Source organism: Atractosteus spatula, chromosome 11, assembly GCF_055471065.1.
Source record: "Atractosteus spatula isolate fAtrSpa1 chromosome 11, fAtrSpa1.hap1, whole genome shotgun sequence".
Classification (NCBI taxonomy): Eukaryota; Metazoa; Chordata; class Actinopteri; order Semionotiformes; family Lepisosteidae; genus Atractosteus; species Atractosteus spatula.
Window position 1 is genome coordinate 42,653,550 of NC_142716.1, and position 25,041 is coordinate 42,678,590.

Here is a 25,041-nt window from a genome sequence, read left to right on the forward strand (position 1 = left end):
AGTTGTCCATTTCAACAAATTCTCCATGGTTCCATTTGTCTGTGATCCACATATTAGTCCTCCAAAGTGCTGATTTTTAACAATACTGTTTGTTGTATTAGGTCAACTTATAAACCAGCTCTAATACTGGCACAATCCCAATCAATCCAGTAATGGTCTTGACCACCTTGTTAGTGAAGGTGGTATGTAGGGTACCTGACTGGGGTAAAATGAGACAGGTGTTGAGGACCCAGAAGGCTCAATGGAGATTTAAAATGTGTTCTACCCACAAGATCAACTACTACTGCCGGCATGGGCTCCTTATGTGGTCTTGCACAGAACCAAAGCCAGTCTGACTTTCCTGAACTTGCTCCCCAGCGTCTATTTAAAGACGGAAGTGGCTGGAACCGAGCAAGACTGAAACGGAATATACAGCCTGCCCACCCACGCTGCAAGATTCCACATGTGAGAGAAATCACATTCTACACTGCTGATAAAAAAACATTACGGTTATGATTACAAATGCACTGCAGAAATATAGTTCACAGAACGCTAATATGTTGTTTACAAGCTTATGCCTGTTTGGTGCTGTGCTTGTAACATATAATTTCATAATGTACAATTTCAAATGCAGAATGTGTTTCTTTCAATGACGCAGTAACAGGTGCCAAACAGTAGTCATTTACTATAAGATTATTATATTTTCTATGCCTTTCTTAGTAACACACTTGAACAAAAATTCTTGTCTAGTTGTGACAGGTCTTTTAGCAACACTTGAAAAGAGAAAATGTGATTTATTACTCAACACCGGGTGCAGCAGATGGGGATTTTCTAGTTCAATAGAGCTCTACTAAATTGCACATAAATAAGCAGTTCACCCAACAGCTCCTGATATTGTACATCATATCCAAATCTTAATTAAAAGTTACAGCAAAATGCATCTGCTGACCAAAATATTAGGAGGTCTCAGTCCAACAAATAGACACTCTTAATAGCAGGTGACCCATGGCTGGTGTGAAGAACATTATACAGACCTGCACCAAAATGCATATTTAAGTACATTGCAGTATCTTAAACCACTTAAGATATCTTAAGATACTGTGTATACGCAGTATCTTAAACCTCTCTCTCATATGGATCTCTCTTCAGCTTCTTCTTTCTGAGTGGATGTTATTTCTAATCCCCCAAAATACACAGGCGTTTTTGGTGGAAAAAGCCAAGATGAAATATGTTGTGCTGGCTTCATCCCAGTTTAATTTTTTTACTGCCAGCACCTCTGACGATGAATATTTTTGGCTTTTTATATCTAGGGCTGTAGTTTAAAAGAATGTTGGGTTGCTTTCCACTCTTGGAATACATACATATGATTCAGTTTTCAGATGCCTTTGCTGCAAAACCATTTTAGAAGGTGAAATGTCTCCCCTAGTCCCCCCAGGACATGACAAAACCCTCCTGACCAGGTCTCGCTCTGTTCTTTTTTAAGCTGTTTCTTATGACAGCACTGCACAGGCACACTGTCCTCAATCCACCTATCATGCCCAGGCCACGCTGACTGAATAATCAGTCTAAAAACATCGATCACCATTGATCAAAAGCAAGAATCACCAGTTCACCAGTTCTTCAGAATCACCAGTTCATTTTTTAAAACTCCTCCCCCCCATTCAGAATCACAATTAAACAAAAATTCTGTCTTATTTTCTTTGCTGCTTTTTGCCTTTTCCAAGGTACTGTACAACCAATGTATAGTAAAAAGCAATGAATCGAGCTAATTAAGACACAAAGCATCAGACTGTTCTGTTTCAGTTTTTGCACTAGAAAAATATGAAATGGTAGCACTTCTTTCCATGAGAACATTGTCTGTAAATACACACAAAAAAGCATGATCTAAGGGAATCTCTGTCTCCACCCAGCCTCATGAAACAGATGTTTAGCCACACAGCAAAAATGATCGTGCTCTTAAAATCGATAGTAATCTTGCAATCACCATCAAGAACAAGCAATAAGGAATCAGCTCAGCTATACTACTAAACTCCTCACATAAAGGGGTAGTAATGAAGTCTTTGCATGTTCTCTTCAGTTGTGCCATCTGTGATTTATCACGAGATCCTCAGCCACTACAGCATATTTAGCATTGACTGGAGGAATGACGCAGCTTTCACCAGCAACACTTTCAGGCTCACTGGCAACTTTCGGGGGTTCCTATTGATTCAGGCTGAAACCTGGCCTCACCCTGTAGTCGGAAGAACTTTTACTGAGTGAGCCACTGGAGAACCCCAATAGATTCATCCAAAACAAAAACAAAAATTAGTTAATGAACTGATACGAGAGTGGGCAACATCATTCAAAGCAGTGCTTCTCTAAATAAAAATAGCCTATACTGCAAAGTGGGAAAGGACAAGAAAAAAAAAACCAGGAAGTCACAAAAAACCACAGCTGAAGCTGCCCTCAAGAGCTGGAGTGAGAACAAGGCATGTGCCCCCTTTTAAAAAAAATCCTTTTTAAATCATTTCTCATTTACAAGGATGACCAGGAGACTGCATTTATCTTGCAAGGCATTTACTGGAGCAATTGGAATGTACAGTATCTTGTTTAAAGGTACATTACAAGAATCTCAGGTAATGCCCAGTTAGTTAATGTTAGAGTCAGATAATTTAATTGGGGGGTCCTCTAAGTAAAATCCTTTTAGCTTAAACACTAAAAAAAATGGCCTCCTATCTAACATCAAGTCCAGATGTCCATCCATTATGAGTCACTTATCCTGATCAGGGTCTTGGAAACCAAAAGCATCAAATGCAGGATGGGCTTAAAAGCAGATGGCTGCACCACCTCTGGACCTCAGGATTACAGAGTAGTGGACAGTTTAGAACAGCCTGTCACACCTAGCCAGTGTATCACTGGGAGCTGCGAGGAAGAACTTCGAAGAAAGCCCATGTGAACTCAGACTCTACACATAAATGATTATTTTTTTTCTGGCACCATATGTGTAGTAGAAGGTGAAAAAGCCCCCTCAGGATCTTGGATAGTGTGGAAATGTCCCCTATAATTCGACACAACCCTTGGATGTAGCAGAGTCTTGAAGCTGTCTTGGGAGTGATGTTTAGATTAGTGGCTGTGATCAAATCCCTGAAGGGGCAGAGGAGCACCTGTCAAACAAACTTTATGTTTGTTTGGATAAAGTCCAGTCAGGAAAATGGCTGACTGGAATGTGTGGCCTGGGAAGCCAGGAGCTGTGAGGCTGACTGGAAGCCTAGAGAATAAAGGCAGACAGGGCAGCCTGCTGCAGTGTAGCTGACAGGACAGGAATGGCGCTAACTTCAGGAGATTCTGGAAGTCGAAATAAAAGTGGCATTTCGGAGAATCAGAGTCGCATAAAGACAGGTGCATGAAGCAGGCAGGGATTGGCACTGTTCCAGGTAGCTCAATGTCAGAGCACTGTATCAGTGGAGTTTTTTGGCTTAAATGTAGTGATTAATTAGATCAATGACTAGATGATTGGGTCCCTGATTGAAAGACAAGGGATGTGCAGACAGACAGCCTGACCTAGTCCTCAGGGGCTGGGCTGGAATGTGAGTGCTCATGGGAATGTTGAAGTTACCCATGGCAACTGCAGGCAGTGGGCAGCTCCCAGCCCAGGAGTGACACCACGTTGATGGACATCTAAAAGTGAAATGAGAGATCCATCAATGTGTCAGTGCCATAAAGCAGTGACAAAAATGTCACACTAGACTTTTGTATGCTGCTTTGGTTTTGTGTGCAGCAAATGTCTTGGTGAGACCCTGTAGTCTGTGTAATTTTCCTCTGTGTGTGTGCCATTCTGAGAGCCTGAAAATAAGTGGCCAAACTGGAATCTATTTTGCATAAAGTGTTAGCCTCTGACCTCATAAGAAACCTTCGAAGAAGAATAAAGTCCCAGGCACTTGTCATCAGCTTTGACAATGAAACTATTCAGTGAAAATAGACTCCTAATAACCATAAAACATTCCACACTGCAAAGACTTGCCACAGCTCTCACGATCAGCACTTGATAATCAGAGGTCTACCCAAACTGCACACCTGGCAATTATGAATTATTCTTTGATCTATGACTGGGAAATCATTGCATCATATAAAGGAATTTCCTTCTGCAGCAGAAGATAAACATTTGTATTTCATTTAAAAAAATACAATAAGGTACAAAATATTTACTAGCATATTTAATGCTTTCAAAGTGCAGTAAAATATGTAGCGATATATGAATTATCTACTTGAAATTGTTTTGTGTTAATGGATTAACGTTTAACAGAAAGTGCTATGAATTGTAAAAAGGTCATGATCTTTTCTAATTTGAATATTTACAAATCATGCTTCTTTTCTTATTACTGTTACTTACTGTACTTGTTTTCAGTGCTATAGTACTTTAAGCACCTTGGGGCAACCTTGCTGTAAAAGGCGCTATATAAAAATAAATTGAATTCAATTGAAAATGTAATACTATGTTATTCTACAATATATAGCTTAACCATCCCATTCAATACCTTCATTATTCTTAACTGTCCCAATACATACAGTAACATTTGACTAGGTTAAGGCATAGAATTAATGTCACTAAGAAATGATATGCTGAAGATCAATTGTATTCTTTTTTTCAAGAAGAATAACACCAGGAACAATGACAACATAAGATCCACCTCTGTACATGTTCTTGCTTGACACTCCCAAGATGACAAATGGCATTCCAAACTTAGAAGTGTGTTTTGTGCCTCTCAGTTGCCAAAAACGAACATTTGTACAGCGCATACACTTCTGAGGAAGCTAAAGAGGGAAAAAAATGAGTAGAAAGGAAAGAATAGAAGGTGCTAATCTAAACCAGAGGCAATGCTGGATCTCACAAACACGCTGAAAAAACAAAGAAGAAAAACTTTGCCCTCATCGCTGGAGATCCTGGTTTGCTCATTTCCCTGTTTGCTTGCAATCCACCAGCCCTTTGATTTCGCCTAGTTCCTCCTGCCGTCTCTCTGACTGGCTCGCAGTGCGAACGGGGGCTGAGTCTACAGGGAAGTGGGAAGGTGCAGCTGGAATGTTGCCTAGGAGCTGCGAAATGCTGCTGCTGCTGCTGCTGTCTCAGTACAGTCTGGCAGGACAGAAGCGCTGGATGCCAGATCAGGAATGCTAGCAGGGGGAAGCCAGAGAGTCTGCAGAGAGCCGAACACACCACGATCATGTGGATGAGAAGAGATAGGCTGCTGGTGTCTGCCATCCTCACTACCATTCTCACTGCCGACATTTACTTTGTCCTTCTGCCCAAACTGCGGGAGAAGTACTTTGGGAATGAATGCACTTGTCGGGATTCCCCGGGCGGCAGCACTGGCGACAAGCTCACGGGTCACTGGCACAACACTTCCATGACTGCCAGAAGTCCTCCACAGGGATCAGATGGGGTGCCAACTTCCCCCGAGTCTCAGACGGTGAGATCGGGATCCAAACTGGAGCAGCTTTTCACCCACCCATTATACAACATCCGCACTCCTCGCCTAGGGCCAGACGAAACCCTGCTCCAGCCACAGGAATCGATGAGCTACTACAAGAGGAAAGTGTCCCGATGGAACAGGTACAGGGCCATTCTCACCCTCTTAAAACAACCTCATTCTAATCTCCAGGGAGAATCTTTAAACAATACATTCCACAGGTCGCAGCTCTTCCAAAGCAGGTGAAACAAGTAACGCTTTAAGCATGAAGGGTGAGTGCACAGTAATGGATGTTTGATCAAGAAAATAAAAATACCTTTTTAGACCCTTTTCTCCAAACTTTAGTCCATGTTCAAACAGTACTGATAAAAGCAGTAGCACAGCTAAAGATAAATATTAACTCTTTGCTTTTCTGGAAGGTGAATCATTCTTGGGTTCATAATTCTCTATTTGGGCAATACAATTACACTTCCTGTATTAATGTCTACCCAAAGCTGGAAGCACAAAAATACTGTCAGTGGAATATGCATACATATACGGCACAGTGGTACAGTAGGTACAGCAAGGGAGAGGGAGCAGGAAAGAACTGGTATAACTGGTGTAACAGATAACATGACTCTTAACAAAAGAGCAGTACATCAGGATCCGGCTTTTCTTTGCTGCAGGATTTCATTTAGACAATACTGTAGAAATCTAATATATGTACCACGGATGTGGAAGTAAAATCGGTCCTAGGTGTGAGTGTGTGCCCTGTGATGGACCGGTGTCCCATCCAGGGTGTACCCTGCCTTGTGCCTGTTGCTTAGCCGGATAGGCTCCAGCTCTCCTGTGACCCGGAATTGGATGGTGTACTGTAGTTAGAAAATGGATGGATGTGTGTAAAACTAAACCGTACCTAGAATAAAATATAGATTCATTGATAACGTTTATACATAGGTAGATTTATTAAAGTTCACCTTTCTTTGGTTGGTTCTTTCTCTGCACACAAAAGAACTGCAGTTTATGGGTTTTGAGCATTGATGGAGGAAGATGAGGCTGGCTGTGGATCTATAGGCCTACATCAGCACCAACGTCAGCAGGCCATAAGGATGCTTCAGGGGGCAGGACCCTCCTTCTGTATTCCACTCTTTTTGAATGATTTGCAGTAGTCCTGTAGCCTTTTTCTCCACTATCTGTACATCCTAAATCTAGCCAGTGGGTCTGCTTTTCCTCTCTCTGCTGAACAATATAACATAATCACGCATATCTCCCAGTTTACTGCTTTTCGCTCTGCTTATTTATCGGCGATGGTAGCTGAAATGTGATCTACTCCCTCTATCCTGGACACTATTCCTACTGTATACCCCCACACAAAGTTATCTTACCAGCTACTTATCTATTTGTTATTAGCCTCATCAACGAGTTTCCAAAATCTCATCCTGTGCCTGCAGGCTTGAAGTCTCCTGCTATCACACTGGTGTGAGATACAACTCGCCAGTCCAGCCAAGTGCTTAACAACCTCCACCATTTACCTTTTCCTAAAAAAAAAAACTGTCACAGGAGGTAGCAGCTCAATTATAATCTTATTGTGCACTTAATGAGCTCTTAAAAGGTCAGGGCACATTAGTGATACTAGCAGTCCCCTTCATTGGCATTGGTTTGGTTCTATTTGAAAGCCAGCAGCTAATTAGTTAATCATGGCTGATGTTCTTCACTTACTCAGGATGTTCCACAGGGTTCTGTGCTGGAACATCAGTATTTACATGATGCCCCCAGGTCATATTATTTGTTATCATTTGGGTATCGCTGCTATGCTGATGACTCTCATATCTAATTCCAAAACATCTATATACTCATACTGTATCTGTTTACCACCGCAACATTTGCTGATCTGTCTAACATTAAGATGAGGATGCAGCCAAGCTCTTAGTCTTAGGGTAAAGTGAAAGACCAAGGTTTTCCTCAAATACTCCCATCATCAGCATCACAGTATTGCTTTCTTTAATGTCGTTTTTGGCTGTGCTGAAATTTGAGGTGAATATTAGAAATGTCACAGGGACATCTTACATAATATTGTTCAGTTAAAGCCATGGTGTGACCATGAGCTATGCCTCGTCTTAATCGATTTTATTAAAGGTCTACTACTGTTATGAGTTGTTTACTCGGGTATACTATACCTAAAGTACAAAATAGGTTTCAGAATATGATCAGAATTCAACCATCTTTGTATTAATTTAAGTAGTCTGCATGAACACATGTCTCTCTTCTTCCATAAAATTAACGGGGTTCCAGGAAAACATGGAATTGCCTATCTAATTCTTTGGCATACGTGTAAGGTGCTAGATGGTTTAAAACAAGATGAAGGATTTACTTACCAGTCTGGAGGAGGCTCCACACAAAAGGTGCCTTACCATTCACTCAAAACCAATTTACAAAGTTACCCTTGGTTTCAGTAAGTCAATTCACTGCGCTTTTTCTTTCACTTTCTTTTTGCTTCTGTTTCATATGTTGTGTGCTATTGTACCATGCTTGGAGTTTCTCAAAAAGTACTAATAAATCAAATAAATACATTTACATGCTTTCTCATTGTGGTGAGGAGCCAATGAGGGCAGGGTCATTGACTCTCAGGAAGTGGCTCCTTCCTGGCACATGTTACACAGCTGTGATGTTGGTCACCAAGCAGGGACTCACTCATCTGGCCAGAATCCCAGCATTCCAGTTCAGAACAAGATACCATAAAGATTCATAATCTCTGCTCTCTGTAGTCTCTGCTATTTTTAAAGAAATGCAGCGTTATTCAGTTTGCTTGTCAATCTTGCTCTTGAAAAACAACAATAGGGGAAAAAAGGAACTGTAAAGACTGTAAAATTAAAAGCATGGGATTGTCCTGTTACAGGAAATCATTCTTTCAACTAACCTTGTTAGGTGATGTTCCAATGTTGCAGAGAAATGGGCTAAGAAAAGCTTCTCCTTGACTTTCTCTGTTCAACGCTATAAGGGTGTCCATTAAGTAGGCTAACTTACAACATCTGAGGGGAGAAGTCCGGGGCACTTTAGTCAAAATGGGACCCTGATTTCAACTCTGACTACTTTATATTGCTTTACTGTGCTCACAAGGGTGATGCAGCAATGTCACCATGCATGCCTTTGGCTCTCTGTATTTCACACACCCAGTATGCACAAGGAAACCAAACCCTGACCTGTGCTTTAGAATTACACAGCTTGCTGCACCATGAGAGCAGGAAAGGGAGGGAATTAGGTTGATTTCGCCTCTCCAGGGATCCTAAAAGTTTGTGTGATATAGAAAAACAGAGAAAAAACACGATCTTGGAAGGGAGCTAAAACCCATGTGATACATTTGAGGATCAGAAGACAAAACAAACTAGGTAGATCTTTAACACTTTCCCCATTTTAGGTTCATTCAGAAATGGTATCTGACGTTTTTTAATAACTGTGGGTTATTCATTCTGTACAAAGAAGGCATTATGACCACTCTGTCTCCTTTGAAAGAAACATAATGCCAAATTTTCTTCAGGTGTGGTACAGCAGATAGCAGATCTGGCAAATGGGATATATCCTGCACTTCAGACATCTCTTGACAGTCCTGTTAGAGTTTTTCTGCACTGTGTTAGGAGTTACTAGAACAAACACAAAAGGCAGAAGCATCAGTTTAACAATCACACACTCTCGGGATTTAAAATAGAGATTTAGAATGGGATTTTTAATATAGAGACGACCTACAAAACTACAGAATACGAAAACAGTATGTACAAACACATAATGAATTCACTTTGTGAATTGTCATATCAGGAATGAAATCCCCTCTCACAAAGTGCTATGATCAACCCCAAACTGAAAATATACTACAAAAGTACAGGAGTAACCCAACATTCAGAGTGGTACTTTTGGAATCACAGCACATGTATGGAAGACGCATGTGCAGTGTGCTGATTGCAGTTAAAATATGTCCCACTTACACAAGTCAAGTAAATTAAACCACAGACCTGGCTTCAGCAATAGTACAACACACAAGTAGTGGAATGCTTTTCCATTGTGAAGCAGGGAATCTGGATAAACATGTAAATTAGGACATGTTGTGCAATCTCTCAGTATTGTGAGAGGAGCCTGTTTTGTGACCTGTGGCAAAAATGTTTCTAATTGCCAGGGCAGCCACAAGGGACTGTAAAGCAGTATGGCTAGACTTCTTCCAAAACAAACATGCAACATTGTGCTCTTGCAAAGAGCAAAAACATGTTATCGAAAAACTGGAATTTTAATTTTGAACTTATTCCCTTCTACATTTGTCACATTGCTTCCCCTCTGCAGTACTTGAAGTTTGAAAATAGTGTTAATAAATAACTAGGGAGAAATGAGATATTTGGCCCTTCCAATTGAAAATATAGCTATGGTAATCCTGGAGTAGGTGAAATGCTTTCTGAGAAGTCAGAGCTGAGGGTTTAGAAGCTTAATCAGGAACATTGGTGATTTTAAGATTAGGATTGTATCCACAAGTGTTTGAAGTAAAATCACACAAGGTGATCGAATGAGAAAAACAAAACCGAATGACCTCAAATAAATTGCATGGAAAGTGAAAGGGGGACAGTTTGTCTCCAAACCCCATAAAAGAATAATGTTATGGTTAAACTGTGGAAGTTCTTGACCATGTCTTTGACCATACACAAATTCTAAAAAAGAGCTCATAAGCATTTCCCTATGTGTAGTCTCTGTGTAGAAAACATGTATTCTGTGAAAACATGTGAGAACTCTAGGGAAAGCACCTTTCTAAGTGTTTCAGTTTCTGTGTGGGCTCCCAATACATCGCCACTAAAAATACATCCCGTGCAAAAATGTATGTTTATCTTCAGTGGGTTTTTTTTAATTGATATAATTATCGCAATTGTGCTAAGGTACAGCATAAGCAAAACCCTTTAAAAATAACCTTAAGAAGAAGCTGCCAGTAACTGGTGTGTATGTGTGTGTGAAATCCATTGTGACCACACCGTGCTGTGGTTCTGACAGAGAGAGCTGTGCCGATTAGGACTGGCCATGAAGACAGGACTGCAGCAGGCCATGTCCTGTTTCGAGTGGGTACAACTAGTCATTTTGTGACTCACTGCATTGCACTTACTTGGAGGACATAATAAACGTGTTGCAGCATAGATGTAATTTTTGTAATCTGTCTGCGGTATTGCGTCCAGGTAATGTGCAATCAGACTGAACTCTTCCTACTCTTAATAGTATAGGGGGGAAAGATCACAGTAGATGTGAACAGTGCCAGTCTGCCCTGAGATCATCCCTGAGGCCAGCCTGTGGATTGCATTGCAAAATCCAGAAATCCAGAAATCTCAAACTAAACATGTCAAAAGATATTTTTGGGCTTAGTACAAATGACAACAGATTATTTTACAATCGTGTTTAACTGCAGACCTAAGAAATCCAAAAACAAATCTAGCCTTGTAATGGCAAAGAGGGAAAATGTATTGTGAAGTCTAAAGCTCAGAGTAGTTGTTTTTGAACACCACAAATGTCAAGAATGTACATTGAGGATGAATGGCTTTCAGAGCTTCAGAGTACAAGAAGCTAAATCAAGATGAAAGTATTGGGCACAAGTCAAAGTGTACCGCGGCCTTAAAAATTAGCACAGACTTGAGGACAAAACAATTCTATGCCAGGGCACATGAAAAAATCAGAGCAAATCAATGCTCTTCAAAGCATTACTAGTGTCCATTAGTCTTTCCTCATTTCACTGATTGTCATTTAGTTTAATCAAGCACTGAAACAACAGTAGTTGATGTAGCCACCGCATCTCTCATAAACTAGCATTCTTCAAATGCAGGTGCTCCAGGTGTTTATACAAATGGAGGAGGCCATTTGTCCCATTGAGTTTGTTTGGTTACTAACAGCCACTGTAATTGATCCAAGGATCTTGAATAGCCACGACTTGCAAAAAGTCAGGAGATCAATTTCAACAACATGACCGGATAGCTTGTTTCAAATGCCCACCACCCTTTGTTTTAAAAAATGGTTCCTGTGTTGAGTTTTTAATTCGTTTCCATTTACGTCCTATGATTTGTGTGCTCCTGCTGTTTCTGAAGTCTCTAGTGTCACAGGTCTTTGTCAAAATGAGATAACGTTTTGGTCCCTGACAGCATTGTCCCTTACACCGCCTGTGGAAATATTCTTGTGTTTCTCTTTCCTCAACAGACATCAGAAGTATTACAGTGCAGCGGCAGCAGCTATCAATATTTCCTTCCCCTCTAATACCGTGACCTTTGACCCTGAAGCCAGCTGGGTAAAGTTCCACCTGGGAATAAACCGCTATGCTCTGTACTCCCGTGACGACCCCAGTATTGATCAGCTGCTGCAAGACATGGGGAGCACCCCCATTATCAGCGCAGGTGAGAAAGTCCAGTCTGCCCTGCCGAAAACAGAGAGAAACAGACACTGAATCATCTTGGAACAAAGCAAGGTTAATTCACACTGAAAACAAATATCCCGGCTCCCAGCACAACTCCCAGGTCAAACCATATTGAATATTGATAGTCCCTCTTACAGCATTCTGCAGTTACTTCAGTCAGCTCTTTGTTTTAAACCATTAAACCATTTTGATTAATTTAAACTTCTCTTAAATGTTAGACACATTTTCCAGAATTTGGTATATTACCACTAATGTATCAGATACAGCAGTCAATCTAAGATTGCACATTTATGTGTATATTTTAGCATACTAAAGCATGCTTTCTTTTGGTAAAAATATGAAAATACATGTCTCTGAGGCAGCATGACAGATTTTCTTCACATGCCAGATTAAATTCTAAGTTTATGTGGGTACTTTGTAATACAAATACCCCTCTTTCAGCTTCCTGCAGGAGTCAGAGTTTGAGATTGTCGTCAGCAAGGTGATCTGACTGGTGTCCCATATCTAGACATATACACCAGTGTTCACCTACAGGTTACACTAGACTGTATTTCAAAAGAAGTGTACATGGTTAGTTTTCTATGGTGTCCAAAATAAACATGGTCCACATTAATAATGATCCCCTTTCCAAATAATTTTTTTCTTTCTCACACAGATTACACTCAAGATGAGAAAATTCTCAAAGGCATGTGTGACTGCTCTCAAGGTAAAAAGCCTTTGTGAGACATTAAGGTTTCCAGAGAAACTAATATCTTTTAGATTATCTAGATACTGTCTTCAAAAACATTCTTCAATTTTAAAGTAGAAATTGAAACCAAACCAATTCTTCAATTTTTAACTAGATTACAGATTGCATTTTTTTCATAAAAATAAGTTTTATTTAGATTTATAATTTTTTAGCAGAATTATTTTTCAGAACATGAACAACTTTCATTAGAAAGCTTGGACAACATCTAGAGTGCTGTTAGAATTTTTAAAGTATCCAGATACTAGGGAAATGTGAAACAATAGAAATACTACTGTTGTATACATTAATCAACTGTAAGCATTCCTGACGTTAAGTATGATCTAAAATCAAATATCCTTGGCATCTTCTGAATAAGATACTTAATATTATTTCTGAGTGGTGTTGTGGTTAGCATTATTTTCTCACAGTTCTGGGGGCCCTGGTTCAATACAGTAGGTTAATTGGCTTGTGGTAAAATTGGCTCTGGTGTGAGTGTGTTTGTCTGTACAGTATGTGCCCTGCAATGGACTGAAATGTGACTGTACATTGGGTAACAGCTGAGTGCCCACATGATTATAATGGCAGCTTTAAGATTTTATTTTCCCTCTCCGAAAATCTGGTCTTTAAATTCTGACCCTGATCAGTGTGAGCGTGTGAGAGGACAATTCCTCCTGCTTATGCAGGATTCTCCTTCACTGTCTTCCACACGAGAGAAAACCCTGCTGGCACTATCTCTCAAACTGCAGTCACGCACAAATGAATATGAGCTGAGCATGTGAAGGCATTCCAAGCCTGAGAAGTTTAGCTCCACTGCCAGTTTTCCTTAAATTAAAGTCCCTCTTCCAAGCCACAGTTATATCAAAGACTGATGAGTATTTTTGGGGATGTCTTTCACCCTTCAACCAAAGCTGAGATCCAATCTCACCAAGCAGTAATGTACATTTCAATGCATATTGGTACGTTGTTTTTTGCTTTTAAATCAAGTATGTAAACTATCAAGGCAATAAAGTGTTCAGACAACACCACAGCCCCAGGCCCCTATGTGGTAAGTAGCAGAAGCACGCAATATCTTTTGACAAAACCAAAAAAAGAGCAAACAAATGAAAATGCCAGTGAGTGAAGTGATTATCATTGTGAAGTTTAGACATGTCTGGTACAAGAATAGGATGAAAGAATGAATGTTCCATTAAATTGGCCGTATTTAGTGAAAAGCAAGTACAGTTTGTATTACATAATAATCTAGCGGCTAGCTGTCATACAGGTATCACCCTGCAACTCACAACTGAAAACTAAGGTTGCTGCTGCAAGCGGTGTTAGTGGGGCCAGCAGGGGGCGCTCACCCTGTGGTCTGTGTGGGTCCTAATGCCCCAGTATAGTGACAGGGACACTATACTGTAAAAGTGCTGTCCTCTCGATGGGACGTAGAACTGACTCTCTGTGGGCACTAAAAATCCTATGGCTTTTCTTGAAAAGAGTAGAGGTGTAACCCCGGCATCCTGGCCAAAGTTCCCATTGGCCCTTACCAATCATGGCTTCCTAATAAGCCCCATCAATGAACTGGCTTCGTTACTCTGTTCTCCTCCACACTGATAGCTGGTGTGTGGTGAGTGTTCTGGTGCACTATGGCTGCCGTCGGATCATCCAGGTGGATGCCGCACATTGCTGGTGGAGGAGGGGAGTCCCCATTACCTGTAAAGCGCTTTGAGTGGAGTGTCCAGAAAAGCATTATATAAGTGTTAGCAATTATTATTATTATTACTGTATATGAATGATTGTTGAGTACAGTATTATAAAGCAATGGCTAGAATTAAAAATAAAACATTGGAATTGTATTCTTTGATTAGTAACATAACGTTTTAAAAACAGGAAATACTGAAAGAGAGCTGAATGGATATGAATACAGGAGACCAAGTGTCAGGAGAACCTGTTCTTATGGTCTCATTGTGTCTTCCCCCAGTGGTGAAGCCAAGTGGGCACCACCTGAAGCTGGCCCTGAAGTTCCAGGACTTCAGCAAGGCCATGTTCAAACCCAGAAGGTACGCTCTCCTTGAGAAAAGAACCAGTTTATCTCTGCCCTAAAGATATAGGAGGTCAGATTTATGTCAGGAAATACTCAGAATGGAACTTTAAATCCTTAAACATATTGACACTATTAAAGTCTCAATCTTCAGATTTATGAAACACAATCAGCCAATTCAAGCAAGTAATATAGGCATTTCATTGTTCTACTATTCCCAGTATAGAAATATTGTAGTCCTGCATAACTACTAGTTCTGGATCCCTTGTGAAGCTAGCACACATTGGCAGGTTTGTTTCAGCCTTCATAGTGTTAGAATTTGGTTTACAACTCAGAAGGCTCCCACCTCCAGCCCTTAGCGCTCCAAATCCATTTTAGAGGCTTAAACCAATAACTTAGCTGTGAAGAAAGGATAAACTAATCCAGTCAGAACATCCAGTAAATGGCTTTCACCGTTTGGTAAAGAACTGCAAAACTGCTTACAACTTCAAGAGGCCCAGTAAGCATGTTAGATTCCAGAGCCTGAGGAACAAACTCCTGCTAGGTAGGCATCCAGCGTAGGGCATCTGGATGATGTTTCAACCATTAAACAGTTCAGTCGAACCTTGAATCATTACAATAAAAAACAATCCTAGCTAACTTGATCAGAACTGTAAGTATTTGTCTACTGCTGCCTGATATGAGCACCAACCACCATAGATCAAATTTGCTGTGCTCAAGGCCTCATAACTCTCTTCTTACTCAGGCAGGAAAGAGATGAGGAGACCCCAGAGGACTTCTTTTATTTTGTGGACTTTCAAAGACACAATGCTGAAATAGCTGCTTTTCACCTGGACAGGTAATCTCCCTCTCACCTTTATACTGGAAAAACCCTTTATTATTCCTAAATTCACAAGCCTGTCACTTAATTTCAAATTCACTTTCCAAAAGATATTGTACCATGAAATTCACTTTTTACAATATTCTTAGGAAAGTCTCTCATGAAATACACTGGACAAAAATTGAAAATCATTCATTAAAAGTTTTAATTTCTGAGTTGCATAAAAATAATGAAAACTTGCAACCCCAGAAAATGTGCTGGTCATTACTGCATCTTCATACTTACCTTTAATACAAAATCTCAAAACAAAATTGATACTCATAATGGTATTCCTGATCACAATAGTTCATAATGGTCAAGTATATTATATTTAAGTGTTTGGAATACAAATGAATACATACTATATACAGTATCTAGGCATTCATATCCTTCAAAATGCCATTTTAATATTGGGTTTTTAATACCTCAGGTCCTGATTAAAAATGTCCATAGCTGAATCATTTCATTAGGATGCTGGTTATGACAAACCTGCTTTGTTAAATGGCTGGTCTCTATTACATTGTCTTCTACAATTATTAAAATGAGCTAGGAATCCACTGCCACTTAACTAAGGGTTTAATGTTTCTGGTAAAACATTACCGCAGCATGACACAGTAAAACCAATTTGAAGTGTGGTAAAATAATTGGCGTAATTTGTATTTTCTCCCTGTGTGTGCATGGGTTTCTACCTGTGTTCCAGTTTTCTTCCACAGTCCAAAGACATACTGGTATGTAAATTGGCTTCTGGGAAGACTGGCCCTTTCCTTTTGGTGTGAATGTGTGCATGTCTGTGTTTGTATCTGTGGCTGGCCTGTGATGGACTGGCATCCTGTCCAGGGTGTATCCTGCCTTGTGTCTGTCGTTTGCTGGGATAGGTTTTGGCTCGTCCATGATCCTGAAATTGGAAGACGTGGTTAGAAATGGATGGATAAAATAAGTTGGCATTCAAAGGCAAATACATACACTTAAAAATATTTAAAAGAACTTTTCTGCACTAAATCTATGCAATAAGACAGATTTGTTATGCATGCATAAATCCTTGATTTTTAGGAGCAGGTACCCTTTAATTTCATTTCCTGTCATTTTTAATACACTTCTCTTTTATTAGCAGACTTCTGGTTCTTTGCTATACCACAATTATACATTTGTGAAAATAAACTAGAGGGCCAATATAAGAATTAAGAAGGTGAGATAATAAGGTGAAAAGAATCTAAAAGCTTTTGGGGGTTTCATCTTTTGGGATTAAGTGTTACCAGGAACACTTAATATCAATAAGTGTTAGCAATTAATTTATGGCTGTGTTTCTTGAAACACTTTCAGAAGCTCATTGCTATTATTTTACCACGGGGAATTCAGCAATAGTTGTAGTTTTGGCAAGCATCACTAGCACGGAAAGACAGCACTAAGGATGAAGAATGAAAGAAAACAAAGCTTGACAAAAACTAAAAAGACAATGGATTTCATTAAATGATAAATATAAGAATATGACACACTTAGTTGCTCACCACTCCAATTTTCAGCTCAGTCGATACCTATCCAACCACTCTGATGATGAACAAATACTACTAGTCGAGTGAGGCTGTTGTGACTCTCAGTAGTTAGGTAGACCTTGGTGTCAAGAGGTCTCCAGCCCATCATGTAAGTCAGATGAAACGTTCCTGATTCAAAAGTGATGGCATACAGCAGGCTTGCATGTAGGACATGCAAGGAATGATTCTTACAATTTCTCCACTATCTATCTACTTCCGATACCTATCAGTCATATCACCCTGCAGCTCTCAACTGGCTACCCACTGAAGCTAAGCAGGGTTGAGCCTGGTCAGTTTCTGTTTGGGAGACCTCCTGGGAAAAACTAAGGTTGATGCTGGAAGTGGTGTTAGTGGGACCAGTGTGGGGCACCCACTCTGCTGTCTGTGTGGGTCCTAATGCCCCGGTATAGTGGCAAGGACACTATACTGTAATGGGTGCTGTCGTTTGGATGAGACATGAAACCAAAATCCTGACTCTCAGTGGTCATTAAAGAACCCCGGGCATTTCTCGATAAGAGTAGGGAGTTATCCTGGTGGCTAGGCCAAATTTACCCCTCGGCCTTTACCGTGGCCTCCAAATTGTCCCCATGTATGATTGGCTTGCACTTTCCCTGCGACGATTCTAATTGTTGTGAATTCAGGAAATCATTTATCGTTTCTCATAGGATAGGTTGCTTTACAGCCTAAAGAATATTGTTCTTTCAAGACTTCAATTTTCTGTAGATTTTAAAGGTCATGCACAATTCTTTACATAGTGTTCCAGGTCTAGATGATCGTGACCCAACCAGTTAGTGCAAAAGTCAGAAATCAGGTGTACATGTGATCTAATACACTGGTCTCAGCATAGGATTCTGGATTAGGTTTGATACATAAATATACAATATGAGGCTTTTCAAATGTTCCACCACATAGTGTAAAACCTGGCATGAATTACAGCACTATTCAAGATCTGCCCCTTCCCACACCCTACAAAAATAAAATAGAACATGACTGGAAGGCATGGCTGATGTGACTGAGATTTATGGCGAGGAGGAAGTGTGGTGTAATGGCTTTTGTACTTTCATGCACTGAATTACAATAGTGATACTAAAGAGGCAAGCCAAGGCAAAGGTTTCCACACCAACACTCAGGGCTGGAATAAATACATCTGAGGAGAGAGATTAGGAGCTCTGTGCCAGGCAGCATCTAATTAACTTCTCAGGCTGGCAGCTCTCACAATGCAACTCACATCCCTGGTGCTTATAGCAAGAACATGAAAAAAAATATCTAATGTCTTAGACAAAATGTCAGCATGCACTAAGTGAACCTATACTGTACAGTCTAAGAAGTGGAAATTCGCAAATGGACTACACGGATATAATTTGAATGCTGTCTCCTTGGCTTCCAGTTTACTTAACTGTCTGCAAACCAATCTGGAAAAAGTATACCCTACCAAAATATTAGAGAATGCTTAATTCCACAAGACCCATCCTGCCCAAAATAGTGGGAAAGGGCCAGTATGTGCTGTGTCTCATGATTCCTGTAAATAGAAAAGCAGCAGCAGACCAGTAAAGTTTCCTCAGTGTGCAGTGCCATGGAGAAAATGGCAGAGTTAAGAGATCTTATGAGGCCTGATTGTTGGTACATGTGTCTTTGGAGAAACATAGAACACAATAGCAGACCTAGCAAATGAGTCACTTTGCACGACTTCAAATGTTCGTGGACAGTGGTTGCTGGACTAAAAACACTACAGGAAGAGCAATTCAGACCACATGAAGGTTTTGTACTGCTATCCACATCTCATGAAGAGCTCCATCAGCTGCTGTTGGCTGAGTGGATATCTGTGAAGATTTAATGGTATTGATGTGGCAGTCTGTCGCAGTACATACTGTATAATGATGCCTACTGTAATATGCCTGCTATTAAGGATATTCTCTAATGCACTGGTGGGACAGGCAGGACATGTATTGACCTACAGTATATAAACACACAACCCCTACCCTGGGACTCATCACCATGTCAGTAAAGGAAAAAGAATCACAATCTGGTGTCTTTAGGTGACTAAGGTCTTTGTTGTTTCTCTTTTCTTCTCCCCGACAGAATACTAGACTTTCGCAGAGTGCCGCCCGTGGCTGGGAGATTGGTTAACATTACGAAAGAAATCCTCTACACAACACGGAATGAAGACCTGAGGAGTGTCTTCTTCACCTCTCCTGGTGAGTTTTGGCAAATCTATCTGGATGTTAACAACCACCTCCCCTACCACAGTCCTGCCCAGGCTGTGTACTTTATTCCCTCTGTTCATGTGTGCTTAATCAATGTAGGGCACAGTGGGCTCTAACACAAAGCTATAGGTCATCTACGTACTACTGATTAATCTTTATTCTTGCAACTCAAATGGGTTCTCATTGGCTTCTATAGAACACAGTCTCCTTTGGTAAAGACCCTGAATTCTGACTCATGGATAAACTGGTTTACTTTGCAAATGAACTTGTTTACATTACTAAAGTACAACTGAATCCCATTTCAGCTGGCCCATTTCTGACCATATTCTGATGTGGCGAAAGACTGAGTGACCTCAGCAAATTGATACAGCCTTTAGAGCAAACAGAGAAGTTAAAGAATAACCAGAAGAATTACATAAAGGCCAGAAATACATCTTTAGTGTTAAGTGCTTTGAAAAGACCCACAGATAAATCTGTAACATGTGCAATGTTTTGCCTCAAGCAAAAGGATTATAGAAAGATTATATATTTTTAGGAAAACCTCAGATCCCCAGATCCCCCCAAAAATAATTTCATGCAAATCTGCGCTGTAGTTTTTGGTTTGAAGGCTGACCTTGGTTCTGTAATTTAATCAACTGGGGCAGAAAAGATTAGTAGTTGGCTAGACTTGCATTGACTGAACCAGCATTTTGAAAAACGTAGCTGGATGAGCCAGAAACAGGTAGACCTGGGGATCACAATTTATGCCTGATCATCTGCTGAAGTGCCCTGATTTAGAAATGGACATGGATAGGGGACAAACTGAGAAATCAGTCACCAATCCCCAACTTTCTGTGCTTCTGTGGGCCCATTTTGAAAAGTGGTAAAGCTGGACTTAAAACAGCAGTCTAAATAGAAGCATGCAAGAACAGACCTTCTGTACTTTACCCCGCTTGGCCCCAAAGCAGTTTAAAGTGCAGTCATTGTCTAATTCTACTCCCCCTCTTACAGCCAACAACACCTGCTTCTTTGCGAAGTGCCTGTACGTGTGCAAGACGGAGTACGCTGTGTGTGGGAATCCCGACATGCTGGAGGGCTCCTTGTCGGCCTACTTGCCTGGGCTGACCATCGCTCCCCGCCTTTCCATCCCCAATCCCTGGATCAGATCCTATAACTTTGCAGGAAAAGAAGAGTAAGGGCTAGCAAAATAAACCGAAGCTATTGCCTTAAAAGCACTCCTCACAAGAAGCTTCAGCAAACACTCCCTGCATGTCACCAATCCTAAACCCATACGAACTCCTGCAGGGAACACAGCCTACAGCTCTAACAGATCGTATTCTCACACATTATGAGATCATCAGGTCTTAACATGTGAACATTTTAAAGTAAGCCTTCACAATCATGTTACAGCAATGCTATACTTTTGTTCTTTATTTGTTTCTGACTTTTATAGTAACATTTCTTTGAAAGATCTACTTTTACTCCAAAACAAAATAATAACTCTCTTTCAAGGTAGCATCTGAATTTATTTGAAGTGATACAAAACGAGCACTCTACAATTCACAAACCTCAAGAACCAGTTGCAAGGTCAAATTATCCCCATTTTCCATTTCTGCAGAAGACAAAATGTGGGGTTGAGTGTGAGGTCAGCTATTCTTGTTTGATGGTACAATTATGTCACAGCTTGCACTCTTTGAGCAACTCCATGAATGTACCTGCCCTGATGTGTGTTTGGAATCACTTAAAAAGTCATATTTGCATCACTGCATTTAAAATCTCTTATGCCTGTCTTTTTCCAGATGGGAAGTGAATCCATTCTACTGTGATGTTGTCAAGCAACTCTACCCGTACAACACTGGAAATAGACTGCTGAACATCATTGACATGGCCATATTTGACTTCCTAATAGGTACACAATGCAACAGGAACTGTAGATGATTCTCAATCATCTGCCAAGAGACTTATGAATAATGTGCACTGCAAAACCAACCACTGAACATAGCATATAGTAAACTTTTTACTGAAAAAGTGAGTTTGGCTTCTCTGTGTTATTTACCAGTGTTCATTCTGAAATGATATTCCTCTCCTTAAATGGTAGTTACAATCATTGACTGCCCTCTGTGCATAGAAAGGTGCTTCTATCATTATCCATTATCTATCCTTCCATCTTCTAACTGCTTTATCCAGTTCAGGTTTGGGGAGGGGGCAGAGTTCATCCCAGCAAGTAACAGGTGCACAGTAGTATACACCTTGGAGAACATACACACTCCTTGAGGACAGCACCTCAGGCCCAGAATTGCTCACCACTGTGCTACCCTTAACCACTATCAGTTATTTTAAATGTTGTAGTTGTGATTAGTGTACCATACCTTCTTCTCTATTCTGATGAAAATGATATTGTCGGGACTCTTCGTTCAACACTTTGTGAAAATAAATGCTCAACAGTTAACATATCACTAGCAAGCAAGATGAGTAAAAGTTGCTCTAGCACTGTAAGAGATTGAGAAGGCAAAACACAGTGGATGACCAGTAGTAAAATTATTCTCATATTATAATTATCAGAATTTAGCATCTTTTTGAAATGGTTAAAGTTAAATTTAATAGAATAACATATGCTAAAAACATTTAACACCAAAAACATGGAACATAACTATAGGAACACTGAAATATACCAGCTTTAACTATATTTTTTATTTTAATGTTTTTCATGTTGTTGAGTTAATTCAGGTGGGTAGCTGCGTCAGCACGCGTAGGCTGCAAAGGAACAAGTAATAGGTTTATTCCATGCTGAAAAGAGAAGAAAGAAAACATGTTTCTTCTCTTTGCAGCATGGAATAAACCTATTACTTGTTCCTTTGTTGAGTCAATGTCAGTCATTTGTGGCCAGCAACAGTTAATCTTCATTTCCATTCTAACTCCAACAAGCAGTAACATTTTAGTTGGCTGTGATATTAACCTTGGCTTCTTTTGTTTTCCCCTAGGAAATATGGACCGCCACCACTATGAGATCTTCACAAAGTTTGGAGATGACGGGTTTCTCCTTCACTTTGACAATGCCAGAGGGTATGTAGATCAATAAACTCATGGTCCAATGTTCTTTGCCTGCTTTGTTTTCAAATACCCTACAGCCTCCCTGTTGTGATGTACTGACATGTATTGATTACAGATTTGGCAGACATTCCCGTGATGAGATCTCAATCTTAGCTCCCCTGATTCAGTGCTGCGTGTAAGTACTGTAATTCTAAGCTCTTTTAATTTATGACAATATAATTGAAATTTTTCTGAACATTTTTCGAAAGGCTTCTGGGAGTGTGTGTGATTGTGTCTGCGTGTGCCCCGTGATAGACTACCATCTCATCCAGGGTGTATCCTGCCTTGCACCCGTTCTCCCTCAACCCTGAATTATAATAATAATATCCTCACACTTATATAGCGCTTTTCTGGACACTCCACTCAAAGCGCTTTACAGCCAATGGGGACTCCCCTACACCACCGCCAGTGTGCAGCATCCATCTAGATGTTGCGATGGCAGCTATTGTGTGCTAGTATGCTCACCACACACCAGCTACCACGGAGGAAGAGAACAGAGCGATGAAGCTAATTCATTGGATAAAGTGGTTAGAAAATGGAAGGCAGGATGAATGATTTTTTTTAAAATAACCACTTTGTGTGACTCTTAATGGACACGACTTTCACTTCTTACAATTGTCACGTAAGGCAATTGAAGTGCAGGTGTTCAAACAGAAGCACATTCTTTAAGAGATTACCAATACTATGCTCTTAGCACGTGAACCAACCTCAGAGCCTGCCTGGTGTGACCTCCTCTCCCGCCCTTTGTGTGCCAGAATCAAGCGGTCCACTCTGCTGCGCCTGAAGCTGCTGTCGCAGCCGCAGTACCGGCTGAGTGACGTCATGCGGGAGTCACTGCTACAGGACGCCCTCCGCCCCATCTTGACCGAGCCTCACCTCATCGCGCTGGACCGCCGTCTGCAGTATGTTCTCAGGACGGTGCAGAAGTGTGTGAAAAGGCTGGGCGAGGCACAAGTAGTGGCTGAGGACTTCATTGAATCGAAGAGGACAGTGAACCCCATCAGCAGATAGCACTGACCAAGAGGAAGAAGCGGAGGATCGTGGGAAACAGGACTATCCCCTTTGTTAGTAAGCACCAAGAACAAGCACTGGATAACTTAAGACATCTCCATTTTATTCTAATTTTTATTACCTCAAACCCTTATCAAATGTGTTGGATTTCAGATTTTTCAATTGCTCTGCAGCCCGGAACCCCAGAAAGATTTAATTTAATTTTAAAAGCACAGTCAACAGTTTCTTACTGTTCTGGGAGCAGGCTGTTATGTGGGAAGTGGGAACAGGAAGTGATAAAATAAAAATGTCAATTTAAGTTCAGTCTGTGCCCATTTAATATGCTTTCTGAATTCCTTCACCTCTAATGAGAAAGGTTTTCGCATGCCAGCCCAAGGGGTCCAGAGAAATAAGCCATACTTCAATTCTTCTCTGTTACGCAATGGTCTACACAAAACATACAATTTCAAAAACTAAAGTACTACTAAAGCAATAGAACAAACAAAAAGCAGCCACTTTATTCTCTCATCACTGCAGTATACAGAAGTACTGTGGGCACAGTAATTCTTAATAAGCTGGAGAAACAGAATTGTTACAGCACGTCATACTATCACAGTAAAACCACACCCGAAAAACTGTGGTTCTTGCATTGCCCAAACAAAGCAACTGAGCTTTGGCCAAGATTTAGTAAACAGGAAAAACAGTTGAGTATCATACCAGAGTTTTCAGAAAACATTAACCTGAGGTGACAGCAAATACTTAGTCTTAAAACCAAAAAATAGATTTCCACGAAATGCTCCATGATGAAACATCTCAGTTAAGTGCAGCTGGCTACATTTGTTTCCATACTGTTAAACTCCATTTTCTGCCATGTTGCCATGGTTTTCAATGTTACTGAACCATAAAATGCAGTAGTTAGACTTTTTAAAAATTATGACAGGCTCTTCTCCACAAGAAGCAAGAAAAGGTAAAAATGTATAAAAGCATTAGTTAAGAGTCTAGTCTCCCTGGGAAAGTGTTAGCTATTAAACATCTTGCAGTGTAATGTTTTATGGGTTCCAGACAGACTGAAGCCGCTAATTCCTAGCTGACTCATCAAAAAAGAGCCCTGGGGTTTAGTGTGGTATCAAAAACACCTCGTTGCAAAACATTTAATTCCAAAGCAGAAAAACTGTGGTTCAAGCACTGTTTGTTAACCAAGGTCCTATACTGTAAGTCTCTCAATGTTTTTTTTTTCTGCTGTGGTGGTTGCTTTTTTGTTACAATGCAAGCTCTGAACAAAAGCTGAGCTCTGCTCTTTTCCTTGCCATTTTTAATTCCTGATATTTAAAGATATGAACATAAGGAAAAATGGAAGAAACAATTCTGACACGGGCTGCCACTACGACAGTTACTGCAACTTTGTCTTCAACAAGTAAGAGCCTTCTTTATACAAGCTGTGTTGCTACTGTTTAAATTAACATTTAAATAATTACCAGAATACTGCATACAATTTTGGTCATGTCATGAAAAAGATGTGACTGTTCTAAAATCAGTTCAAATACGAACCAGACACATTCCTGATCTTAAAAGTAACACCCTAGACTGAGAGATTAAAATAACTGAATCTTTTTTTATGCTTGAATGTAGAAGACTGAAAAGACACTAGCAAACAGCCCAACGGACTTCTTCAAAATAAACAGCAAACACGAACCAGAAGATGGGCATTTAAAACTGCAAATGGGTGGCAGTTCTTTTGACAGAGGGCTGTGGAAGTAATGGACATGTTACTGATACTAATAAAGTGGCTTCAAACAAGAAACAACTAACATGTACAAGAAAATTAG

General features: G+C 40.3%; 1 protein-coding gene across 1 annotated transcript; it reads left to right on the top strand.

Annotated features, from left to right (window-relative positions):
* Positions 1–5,087: 5,087 nt before the first annotated feature.
* On the top strand, positions 5,088–23,538 carry fam20a (FAM20A golgi associated secretory pathway pseudokinase). Its single transcript, XM_088927393.1, has 11 exons — positions 5,088–5,566; positions 11,607–11,800; positions 12,476–12,526; positions 14,505–14,583; positions 15,310–15,402; positions 19,032–19,147; positions 20,147–20,327; positions 20,935–21,044; positions 22,117–22,198; positions 22,302–22,361; positions 22,981–23,538. Exons 1-11 carry the CDS (start codon positions 5,178–5,180, stop codon positions 23,234–23,236), a joined length of 1,611 nt encoding a protein of 536 aa, XP_088783519.1. The 5' UTR covers positions 5,088–5,177; the 3' UTR covers positions 23,237–23,538.
* The last annotated feature ends 1,503 nt before the right edge of the window (positions 23,539–25,041 follow it).